Source organism: Pistacia vera, unplaced genomic scaffold (genome assembly GCF_008641045.1).
Source record: "Pistacia vera cultivar Batoury unplaced genomic scaffold, PisVer_v2 Contig606, whole genome shotgun sequence".
NCBI classification, from domain to species: Eukaryota; Viridiplantae; Streptophyta; class Magnoliopsida; order Sapindales; family Anacardiaceae; genus Pistacia; species Pistacia vera.
In genome coordinates, this window is record NW_022196453.1 from 72,000 (window position 1) to 85,177 (window position 13,178).

The 13,178-nt window shown below is 32.5% G+C and overlaps 1 protein-coding gene across 1 annotated transcript; it reads left to right on the forward strand.

Annotated features, from left to right (window-relative positions):
- The first annotated feature begins 7,382 nt into the window (after positions 1-7,382).
- LOC116110548 (flavonol synthase/flavanone 3-hydroxylase-like) lies at positions 7,383-8,712 on the forward strand. Its single transcript, XM_031396753.1, has 3 exons — positions 7,383-7,837; positions 8,033-8,360; positions 8,656-8,712. The coding sequence occupies exons 1-3, from the start codon at positions 7,383-7,385 to the stop codon at positions 8,710-8,712; spliced, it is 840 nt and encodes a 279-aa protein (XP_031252613.1).
- The last annotated feature ends 4,466 nt before the right edge of the window (positions 8,713-13,178 follow it).

The following is a 13,178-nucleotide window of genomic DNA, read 5'->3' on the forward strand; positions in this document are numbered from 1 at the left end:
GATGCTGATTGTGGCAAAACTTGTAGTATGGGAGGCCACATGGTGTTGAATGGTTGCTATTAGAAGTGTTGAGGTGTTGTTTGCATTTGCTTACCATGTTATAGCAATAATGGACTATTATGGGAATGAGATTTTACACTTCCTTTAAGATATTAAAGACTATTAAGAGGAGGTCTATTTGATCCATAAGTTAACCTATTGGTTAATATTAATAAGAATTGATGTGGCATAGTTAATATGAAAATTCGGATTTAGTGAGCTTGGAGGTTTTGTTAACCCTGCTTCTATATTTTGACCATAACTTGAGTTATAAAAATCGAAATGAGATGATTCTTGAAGCATTAGAAAGCTAAGACACAGACCTATAACTTTTATGTTTATTCCAAGAGCTAATTCATTTGAGAAAAGGATGGAAAATGGCCTGAAGCATAAATTGGTTATTAAAGTTTAAGATTTAACATAATCAATTCTTATGATTATGAATTGATTATTAATGTATTATTGTAATTATGCCATGTACTAATGTTTGCCCATTAGTTAGATGATCTTTGAAAGATATACATGGTCATGATGTCAATGCATGATTAATGTTATGAAATGGCATGAAGATGCAATGTAATACATGTGCTAAGATGATGTATGTGAGCAAGAGGTAATGTAAATGGGTTGATAATCCATAAATGAATTAAAAGTATTAAGCTCACCAAAATATGTATTTACATGCCATAAGATGTTAGAGATGCAAATAGACATGATAGAGATGCATATAGACACGATGGAAAACGCGTAAGCATATCCTCGTATACCGGTTGAGGAAAGATGAATATATGCTTTAGATGCTAAATAACGCGTAAGCATGCCTCCTGATGATATGAGCTCTAGATGAAATTTGAGGCTAGATGATATGAAGTGCTTAAGATGCTAAGAAAGGTCCGATCGGCTAGACGTTAAATGTTTCATATGCATTTAGTTGCATTACATGAGTTATGATGTTATTTACATCATGAGATGATTTATACTCATGTTAGATGATTTTAGATGTTATGTCATGATATGTGATGTGTGTGTACTATGTTTACATACTTATTTGTATGTGTACACATTGATGTTTATATAGCCATGGGATAAAATGATGAAAAGCATATGAATTAGTAATAAAAGGGGAAGTATCCCTAGATGTAAAAGATAAGTGATGTGTTAACAGATATGTTTAAATAAAGATCAAATAGTACATTTAGAATGAAACGGATCATTCCTTACTGAGCGATTAGCGCTCACCCTTTCATTGTTGATTGCTTTGCAGGTAGACTAGAAGCGAGGGATGCTAGAGACAGCGGGACTACACGTGAGGGGAGATGATTTATTGTCATCTCGATGTTTTTATCTTGATGTAAATAATGTAAATGATAAATATTTGTGAAATACCTTTGGAAGCTTCCACCCTATAAATATGTTTTGATTGTGTAATTTCTTAAAGTTTGTAAATTATAAGTTTGGATCCTGCGTGACATTTTATATGCATGTTTTGGATATTATTATTATTATCCTTATACAGATTTTTCCTAAATACAACTCGTTCTCCAGACATGTATCCTCGGGATTCTCATTGAGGGATATTCAGAGGATACCTGACTGGAGGGGGGTTTTACACTGAATTGGATTGCCCACTTTTCAAACCGAACCAGTTTTTCGATTCAAAGGATAATCTGAACCAAAACCGGACTGAATCATCATTTGAACCGGTTATTAACCAAACCGAATTATCGGTTCAGTTATCAGTTAACCAATTTATAAACCGGTTTTAAAATAACTCAAATAAAATTTGAAGTTTGACTCTTTAGAATAGAAGTGGACGCCTCGCAACCGTCAGTTTCAAATACCCCAAAAAACAATCCAACGACTTACATAACAAGCAAACCAACAAACCAACACCTGAGACACACAGAATCAGTCTCACTCAGTCTCAGATTGAGACATCTCATAAACAAAAAGCGCAGAGCTTCCAGACAAACCCTAACACTAAAAATCTACCAAACCATCGAAGAAGAAGAAGGCTGAAGTCCGATCATGGCGTTCTCTTCTCCTCTTACCCAAATCCAAACAGAAAAGTAGTGAAGGAGAAGAAATGAGGAAGACCTAAAAGAAAAAGAAACATAAAAGTGAAAGGAGAAGAAGGCGAAAAAGAAAAAGAAAAGCAGAGAAGGAGAGCAAGAGAAGAAGACAGGAAAGAAAAAGAAAATGAAAGAAGGAGAGGAAGAGAAGAAGAAAAACTTAAAAGAGAGAGAAAAGTAGTGAAAGGAGGAAGACGAAAAAGAAAAAGAAACTTACCCAAGAAAAAGTGGTAAGACTGCAGACCTAATGGCTAATACCAATACCCAATAAAAAGTGGGGGAAAAGGAACCCTTGAACCATTAACGGAATTGGAAAATCGGTTTGATCATTTTTTAAACCAAAATTGAATTGATTAATCCAAAAAACCGATTTTTCGGTCTAGATTTCCAGTTCGGTTTGGTTTTCAGTTTGTTTTTTCAACCCTACTTAGCCTAACACCTCTCTTCTCTTCTCTCAAATTTTCTCTTTTATCAACAAGTTCTCACATCATCCAACATTACTAAAGCTTAATTTGTTGAGAAGAAGACGTAATTTGACTCATTTGTTGAGTTTTTTTATTGGTTAAAAGCCACAGCCCAATAGATATGTTATTTATGATTTAAAATATTTGATAGATTAGTATATAATTGAAAGTTTCTTACAGATTTGATCTTAACTACTATATATAAACTTGGTTCGACTAAAATATATGTTTATTATGTTAATTTATGAGTAGGAATGTGATATAAAATAGTTGAGGTTGTAAATTTGGAGTAGTTTTAGGCTTTCAGCTATGTTTACACTAGAGGTAGAAGACGATTATTGCTCGATTGCCTGATAATCAGACACTATTGGGCATACATTTTCAGCAACCCGATAAGTGCCTGATCATATGATATAAGGCACATTTGAAGTAGAAACATCCAACAAAGTGGATCAGACAATATTGGGCTATGTCAAGTATTATTGGTCTAGAATAATGCACGATTGATATGTATCGGGCTCTATTGGGTTCTGTTAGGTTGAATTGTTTCTTTGTTTATTTTGTGTTATGAATTATGAAAATTGTATATATTTGTGCATATATTAACCTATTATATTAACTTTGAAAAAACAATCTATGGTATTCCAGTTCTTGTGAAATACAAAGGATGTTGGCCCGATGGTTCAGTAAAATATATACAAGGGAAGATTTTTCCTTGAAGATTGCAATGTATAAATGAATTACACTTTAATGAGAATGCTTTTTAGCTTATAATGTATTGATTACTTACACTTTAACAATACAAAAGGAGTGTGATTAATGTTTTGTAGCTTGTATTCTGAATGTATTTTTCCTTATAATGATCATTATTAATAACATTGTAAACCAATAAGGCATGATAATATGTGTAATTCTAAGTTTCCGATTTTAAAGAATAAGTAATATGTCTTTTAAGTATGGGTCCATCATGTCTTTCAATATAGGAAATGAGATGTTGTGCATAAGGTACTTTATAAACTTCAACGTAAATGCACCACAATCATTATACTTTGTATCTTATTATGGTATGTCATCATGTAACCTCTTTATCTCAAATTTTTTCATTGTTGAATCACGATTGGGGTACTTTTCAAAGTAAACTAATCTTTTTCAACAAGGGCAATAACTTGCAACAGTTAGTAACATATGCTATGTAGCATTTCGCATCTTCCAGTGTTACGAAAATATTCTTAACAATTGTCATTTTACTCTCTGTAAAGTAGTAAATTATGTTTTTAATCACATGAAAACAATATATAACAACATATATGTTGGAAATAAACATAGGAAACATTGTGTCAAACAAGCAATAATGTCCTGTGAAGTGCCCAAATATGTCAGGAACCACCCCGATACTCCCAATCGAGTCATTACTTACATGCCCTAAACCACTCAATCACCCCTACATGTTAATATGTAAAAGTGCCTGAATATACCATAAACCACCTGATACTTGCCATACTTCAACGTAAATGCACCACAGTCAATAAATTTTGTATCTTATTATGGTATGCCATCATGTAACCTCTTTATCTCAAAATTTTCCATTGTTGAATCACGATTCTGGTACTTTTCAAAGTAACCAATCATTTTTCAACAAGGGCAATAATTTGCAACAGTTGGTAACATATGCTCTATAGTGTTACGAAAATATTCTTAACCATTTTCATTTTTCTCCATGTAAAGTAGTAAATTATGTTTTTAATCACATGAAAAAAATATATAATAACATATATGTTGAAAATAAACATAAAACACATAGTGTCAAACAAGCAATAATGTTATGTAAAAGTGCTTGAATACGTCAGAAACCGCTTGATACCACCAATCAAGTCATTACTTACATGCTCTAAACCACTCAATCTCCCATACCCGTTAACATGTAAAAGTGCCCAAATATGTCATAAACCACCCGATACCCACCACCAGGGTATTTATAGAAAATGTCTTATGGGGGGGTTTCATCACCACTTCAAATCTTCGCTCGATTAGCCTGATTGTGCCCGATAAGATCTATCAAGCGAAATTTGCAATTAGTTTCACAATTTTTTGCAACTTTCTATCAATCCCATTTATCCGTTTCTTTAACAAAACTACAAAATCACTTCTTCACAAACACCCGATCACAATAATCAAGCAATAAATCATCAAACAAACATCAACAATAAAAATGTTTGCCCAATCTATACCTAGCATAATCTTAACCTAAACTCTAACAATAATCTATCTTAAAAGATTAGAAATCTTACATTTTTAAACCAAGTAGATTGCTTTCTTCCAATGATCTAATCTCCACCAAATGCACGTCAAATCGTGTTGAAAATTTAATTGATGAATTGAGGGAGTTTGGGTTTGTTAGAGTTTTAATATGAGGAGAAAAAAGTTTGGGTTAGAATAAGTTTGGGTTGCTTATATATCAAGGGGTATTGTGGTTTTTGAAAATGTAAAAGGGATATTTGGGAAGAGACTTTTTTGGGTTTAGGGACATTTAAAATAAGAATATACATATATACACACACTAAATGCAATATTTTTGCATAAATCAGCTGATATTTATGCACCTTAATGTAAATATTTTGCGATTATTATTGTCATCAAACATATTAAATCAATTATTGGGAGCTTAATCATAAAACATGAGCCCCAATAAAAATTATTGGAATGATATACATGTATGATGATAGCCCACCAAATTGATCGACAGAGAAAAATCATGTTATTTTGTGCAGTCTTTCAAAGTGATATAAAGTGACTGATGTTGAATACTTGATAAAATACCCAGAAATCTCTCCCAATGCTAAATTATGGAATAGGTGGGTGCAAAAGATGTCAATCATCAATTGGTGAAATATAAGAGAAAGTAGAGCCAACCATCATGGGATAACTTGATGGGAAAAGAGCAAAAATGAAGTTCTATGAATTTCTGAGTTTGAATCATCCAACTCTCAGACACTAATAAGGGTGTCAATTAAAACTCTTAACCGATCGATAATTTTAGGGTCTAAAAAATTTATTGAGTTGTACGTAAACTGGTCTAAACATCCTCACAAAAAGGGCAAAAAAAAAAAAAAAAAACAACAATAACAACAGCGTAGAGGGAAAAATCCATTTGGTTTTACACATTTGAGAATCGTCAACGAAGAAAAATAGGTCGAGTAGCCAAGTGGGTTATTAGACATGTGTTAAATGATTGATTTACAGTAATTTTAACAAATTGACTTGTCAATTTAATAATAAAAAATACTTGTTGGATCGATTGATCAAGATAAAATAAGGGTATATTTGACTTTTTATAAGATGATCCATATATAAAAAGACATATTTGCTCTTGATGAATTTAAAAGTAAAAAAAGTCATTTAATGGTGTGAGAGAGAATGAAATTTCAAATTTCATTTAATTCTCTCTCTCATCATTAAGTTTTGGAAATCAAATTCCAATAATATATTTTCAAAATCAATTCTATTATTTTTAAAATTATTATTATTATTTATATTTAATTCAATATAGCTGAATTAACTCATTCTTGTTTCATTTAAGATCTTAAATAGTTTGAAAGCTATTAGTTTTAAAAGTTTGTGAAAAGAAATTAAACTTTATTTCTCAATTATCATTTATCATATTTCTCCCATTATAATTCAATTCATCCACCACTCCACCCTTTGAAAATCATACTTGCCCTTACTAATACAAAATGATTTGTTTTGAATTGATTTGTTTTCCTCAATGCAAGATGATTTAGAAATATATGTGATAATAATGAAATTATATTATAGTTGAGTTACTTAAAGCCCCACTAACATGTGTTAGAGAATAATTTTATAAAATAAATTTCATATAATTTCTTTTAAAATCAAGTATGTATATATAATTTTCTTAGATTATAATCATTTTTAACTTATGTAATCCTAATCATACCATAACAATACCTTTTTAATCAAAGTTTTGTCTTTGCCTGCATTAATTGTCATTTGTCAATTATTACTTCTTGCCCTTCTATATTTTAAATTTCTTTAGCTTCCATCTGTGTCAGTCAGACAGGGACGTGACACGCGAACAAATATTATCTCCAGAGAAATTTCTTTAGTTTTCATCTGTGTCAGACATTTTTTTTTTTTTAATTCTTACTTTCTAATAAATTAATTCTTATTTTCCAACTTTTTAATAAATTAATTATTATAATAAAATAATTTATTCTTTCCAACTTTTATTCTTGGAAATATTAAACTAATAATTACTTCAATCTCATCCTTCCATAATGTTAATAGTGTGAATTATTTTCCCTCCAAAATGTAGGATTTATGATACCAAAAATAATTTTATTTTATTAAAGGGTAAATTTATAAATTGGGCATAAAATATAAAGAATTGCTTGTTTTGAATATTATAGCCTACCATTCAACTTCAAAAACCGTCGGTCCACATCATTTACATGCAAACACAACCAAATTTTGCTTAATAATTAAGATTTAGAACAACTAAATATTAATCTCAAAATTGAAGTTTACTAATATAACAATTTAAGTTATACATATACACACATATTACTATACCTTCATTCACGCAGAATATAAGGATTATATTTATACATAACACAAAATTCAAAAAGAGCAGATATGCAATATACTACAACAATTTGCACGCTTCTTATTGGTAGACCAACAAGTCAATAACTACTGGCTAAACTGCTTCTTACTATAAATTTGACACCTGTCACTTTGTTTTAACCTGACTGTTTGTTGAATTATCTGGTATAGTCATCCAAAATCAATGGAGATGGAGAGAGTGCAAGCTTTAGCCTATGCTGGGCTCAACGAGCTTCCGGCACAGTTCATCAGGCCACCCAATGAACGTCCTGAGAACAGTAAGCCCATCTCCGGCGTGACTGTACCTGTGATATCCCTATCACAGCCACGCCATGTCATTGTAGAGGAGGTCTACAAGGCATGCAGCGAGTGGGGTTTCTTCCTGGTCACCGATCATGGGATATCGTCAGCTTTGATCCAACAGCTACAAGAGGTGGGCCAGCAATTCTTCGGGCTCCCCCAAAAGGAGAAAGAAGCCTATGCAAATGACCCAGCAACTGGCAAGTTTGAAGGGTATGGTACAAAGATGACCAAGAATTTAGATGAGAAGGTTGAATGGGTGGATTATTTTTTCCATGTTATGTCACCGAAAGCTAAGACCAACTATGATATGTGGCCCAAACATCCACATACCTACAGGTAACTTCAAGTTTTATACGTTCAAAATAATATTATTTATAAATTAGTTTTCATATATCATATATTCAAGATACATTGAATATTTTTCTTTTCTCTATTTTTTTAATTCAAATTTTAGTATGATAGAAGTTTAATGTAATAATTTGTCCAAAATGAAATGTAGGTTTGATAATAATGATCATACTTGTGACGCAGGGAAGTGACAGAAGAGTACAATAAGGAAATGTTAAGGGTGACAAATGAACTCCTGGAGCTTCTTTCAGAGGGGTTAGGCGTGGAAGGGAATGTTTTGAAATCCCATTTGGGTGGAGAAGACATAGAACTAGAAATGAAGATAAACATGTATCCACCTTGTCCACAGCCTCAACTGGCCCTGGGAGTTGAGCCTCACACTGACATGTCTACACTCACCATACTCGTCCCCAATGATGTTCCAGGCCTTCATGTATTTAAAGATGGGAATTGGGTTGCTGTCAATTACTTGTCGAATGCACTCTTTGTCCATGTTGGTGATCAAATTGAGGTAAATGTATTCTCTCTTTCATTAGACTTAAAAAATATAATGTTCATATTAAAATAGATCTCATAATATATGTCTACAAGTATTTGATAAATAAATAAATATGATGGTTAAAGAATCATCGGTGACAGCTGTCGAACTAAAATCATTGGGAGATATTCTATCTGATCCCAATCAAATCGTTACTTATGACCGATAGAGGTGGGCAAGGGACCGGTCCCTTGTGGATCCAAGTTTGGACCCGTTTGGGACTGGTCCCAAATGAGACCAGTCATTCATGGTCTGGGATCGGTTTTAGGCCTATGAGAAAAATCAGGATCTGGATCAGGCCTTAGGTCAGGTCGGGTTTGGATAATTTTATTTTTTCCTCTCAATATTTTTTATATTTTGGGGACAAAACAAAATTTTATAGGGGGTTTTTAGTATTTTTTAGGGGTTGATTAGTAAGTTTTTAAAAATTTAATTAATTTAAAAAAATAATAAATCAATAGTTAATTTTAATTTTTAACATAAATGTAATATTCATGTTTCACACATTCACGCTTCACAAATAAACAATTAAATAATTTTTTTTATTAAATTATTCATCTTCAATTTCATCGTCAACACTAGTTACATTATTCAAATCTGTATTCCTAAAGAGTTCGAGTAGTTCGGGATCTTCAGGGTGCTGTTGTAGTCTTCTTTCTGCATGAGTCCAATCCCGTAAACATGTTATCACTTCAATCATCTCATCGGTTAAAGAACATCTTCTGTCTTCAACAATCCGACCACTCGTTGAAAATGTTGACTTGGATGCAATTGTAGAAACCGGCATAGATAAAATGTCACGTGCCATTTGGGATATAATGGGAAATCGACTTTCATGTTGGTTCCATCATTAAAGAATATCCATGTCAAGTTACTCCTTCATCGTCATAAAGGTCAGGTCCACCTGTAGGAAGCGAGTCATCTCATTTGGTCTATGTATGTATGAGCTAGAGTTGGAGCTTCCGTCACGTTCCACATACGCCCACTTGCTCGATCCTTGAGAGGGGGCTGCATCAAGGTCCTGATCGCCTCTCCTAGATGTTCTACTTTCACTTCCACTTCCATTGTATCTGCTCTCATATAAAGAAAAAAACCTATCCAATTTGTGTTTAAAGTCAGTCAAATAAGACGTATAATCATGTCCTAAATAATGGCCTAACTCAGTAATTACACCGTTAACTACGGATAATTTAAACCTAGGATCTAGAAAAAAGCTTAATCCATATAAGAATTGAATATCTAACCAATATCTCTTATATTTTTCTTCCATACTTGAAACAATTTCACTTAAAATGTTATCATATCTATATTGAGCAAAAGTTTTAGCAATTTGAACTAAAATATCTAACACTAAATTAGTAGTTGGATAATAAATACCACTTAATGTATTAGTAGCATCATAAAAAATTTTAAGAAATGAATAAAAAAGTTCACAAACCGCCCAATCATCATAGTTGACAACTTCCTCTGGATAGTTCTTCCGGTTGACGAAATCTGTAATTTGTTTCGCGGTTGGCAAAGCTTTTTCCAACATCAAGTAGGTAGAGTTCCAATGGATAGGCATGTCTGTACATAACTTCAAAGGTCGAACCGGTGGGTCCTCTTGCTTACAATATTTGACGTACTCCTGCCATCTTTTATTGCTACCGCCGACGATAAATCCGATAGCTCTACGCACCCTCTCAATCCTTGAATGTATAGCATCTAAACCTGCTTTAACTATCAAATTGATGATGTGACAAGCACATCTCTGGTGATAAAATTTGCCTTCACCAAGCGGATCCAATTTCTTTTCAAATAAAGATATTGCCGCGGTGTTAGCAGCTGCATTATCAAGCGTTAGCGCTACAACTCTATCAGTTAATAAATATTCTTGCAAAACTTCAAGAATTGTAAAATAAATAGTTTCAGCACTATGTTTTTCATATAATGGTTTAAAACCTATCAATTTTTGTTGTAAACCCCAATTATGATCTAAGAAATGTACTGTAACAGTTAAAAAATCGGTTTTTGATCTACAAGCCCATATGTCTGATGTAAGTGCAATAGATATATTCCTAAAATTTTGAAATTCGTTTTTAAGTTTATTATTTATTTTGTTATAAAGTTTTAGTATATCTCTTCTACTTGTACTTCTACTAACAGGGGTATATGCTGGACAAAATGCAGTTTTAACCATATTAACAAAAAAAGGATTTTCAGATAAACAAATGGGAGAGTCCGTAGCAACTATATATCTTGCTATTTCCTCTCGTGCAACATGTGTATTGTATTGCCATGTTGAGAGAGTTGAGGATTGTGGATTAAAATTAAGTTGAGTTTGAATTTGTCTACCTGATCCGCTTGAAGATGCATTTATTTGGGGATGCTTCTTCTCTACGTGTCGTCACATCGTCGAAGTCCCCTTCTCAGCCCCAATAATGGTTCCACATAAATTACATATCCCACACGATTCTTCCCCCTCCCCATTTGTCTTTGGCCGTTTTGATTTGGTGAAGTATCACCACACAATGGACACGACCCTCTTTGACGGTCGGGGGGGCTGGGCTATGTCCGTGCCCGTTGACTCGCAGCTCGCATGTGTTTGGCTACACCTCGTCCCGACCGAATATGGTTATCGAATTATAGCTGCTTCTTCTGGAGGAAATGGTGAAAATGGATTGAAGGTTTCAATTTCTTCGGTGGATGGAACGTAAAACTCATTTGGGGAAGACATTATAAATTTATGATAAAATAATAAATAATTAAAATGAAAAGAAATTAAATAATAATATGAAATTATGATGATATTGAAAAATAGAAAAAAAATTGAATAATATAAATAAATAATATGAATAAATTATAAATATAAATTGCATGAGAAATTGATTGGAGATTTGGAGTAGAGAGATTGAGAGAATGAAAGAATGAGAGATTGATTGGTGTGAACAAAATTAAAGGTTTTAGGGTTATTTATAGTGTAGTTGTGGGGGGAAAATGAAAAAAAAAAACTTATAATTATAAGTTTATAACCGTTGGCTGCTCTTGTGACCGTTGGCAGTCAACGGTTATAAAAGGTTAACTTTTTTTTTTAATAAATTTTGTAAAATTTTATTTTAGTCTAAATTTATACTTATTTTAGGAGGTTTAATGTAATTTTATAAAGGACTAAAATGATAAAATATAAAAGAAATTGAGCCAAGGCTGGACCTTAAAGGAGGGTCTAGTAGAGGGTCTGAGCCCTTGGATCAGGACTGATCCTAGTATCAGATTTTGATAATGGGCCCAGCTCTAGCCGCAGGTCATTATCTATCTTAGTCTATGATTCATAGACAAGACAAGGATAAAAAATCATAATCTTGCTACTAAAACCTGCGGCTGTAGTTGTACAAGAGCTACTAAAACCTGCGGTTGTAGTTGTACAAAGAATTTTAATAGCTGACTAGATAGAATAGTTTGTTGTTCAACCAAACTTTTTTATAGTAGGATAATGGGTTGAGCATTTAAGAGAGTAGGCCCCTCGGCCTTAGAAATTTTTTTTTTCTTTTGTTAGAAAAAACTTTTAATTTTGGATAAAAATGACCCTTAACCACTTAAGTGCTTAAACGAGGCTATAAAAAATTTTAGATATATTATTCAATAAGTTTTGAGGTTGGTTCTTCTCTGATACTAATAGAGATAGACATTAAAGAGTTTTCTCAATAGTTAATTTTAAGACCTTTAAAAATTAGTTGAGATACACGCAATATCATTGATAGAAAAAAAATACCCTTTAAAATATAGAGTATGGTACAAGAATATCCTTAATTTAAATTAACTTTACCAGTTATACCCTTCATCTTTTATCTTTTACTTGTGTTATGTACTTATATCATATGATATTTACTTCTCTACATGACTACATATCTCACCCCTGTTGTCAATGAAGAAAGGTTTCGGTTTACATTTTGTCTAAACCGAATAACTAGTTCGGTTTCTGGTTTGTCCTATCATGTTCGGTTAATTGAATTATCCCACCCCTATTGTCAATGAAGAAAGAAAGGTTGAGTAGCCAAGTAAGTTTAACATATTTGTCTTTTAAAAAAATTGACTTGTCAATTTAATAGTTACATTGTACTTATTTTTTCACATCATTTTGAGTTCTAAATTAACCCAGATTCACTTGTCATACACTGCTAAAATCTAACTAATAATTGACGATTAATTATTATTCTTTAATCGTTTGATGATTAATATATTCCTAAAAAATCATAACAGATCAATTAATATCCCAAGTGGGCATAAAATATAAAGAATTGCTTGTTTGATTATAGCCTACCATTCAAGTTCCACAACCGTCGGTCCATATCATTTACATGCAAACACAACCAAATTTTGCTTAACAATTAAGATTTAGATCAACTAAATATTAATCTCAAAATTGAAGTTTACTAATATAACAATTTAAGTTATACATATACACATGTTTCTTTACCTGTGTTCGGTGGGGATCGATTCCTTGTTTTCGAGGCGGGAAAACGAAGAGTTGCTTTAACTATCAGCCAATCGCGCGACGTCACGTGTCTTCATTTGTTAGATTTCCCTTTAAAAAACGAAATGGTAGGCCGTTTGTCTCCCATTTGCGTTTTTGCTCTGTTTCTCTGCAGCACAAAAGTTTTTTCTTCTGCGTTTTTAGTTTCTTCTCAACGACGATAGTTTAGCACGGCAGACTTTGGCTCCTTTCATGGTAAATATCTTATTTTCGTGATTGTTTCTGCGTTTCTTTGTGTCTATTTAGGTCAGTTTTGCTGCTTTTTTAGAAAATAGGTTGAA

What these genes read in the sequence shown, in the direction of transcription:
- LOC116110548 (XM_031396753.1), top strand. Translation starts at nt 7,383, where the DNA reads ATGGAGATGGAGAGAGTGCAAGCTTTAGCCTATGCTGGGCTCAACGAG. An exon ending in AAACATCCACATACCTACAG is followed by an intron (nt 7,838 to 8,032) that starts GTAACTTCAAGT and finishes CTTGTGACGCAG; the next exon opens with GGAAGTGACAGAAGAGTACA. An exon ending in ATGTTGGTGATCAAATTGAG is followed by an intron (nt 8,361 to 8,655) that starts GTAAATGTATTC and finishes GATCGGTTTTAG; the next exon opens with GCCTATGAGAAAAATCAGGA.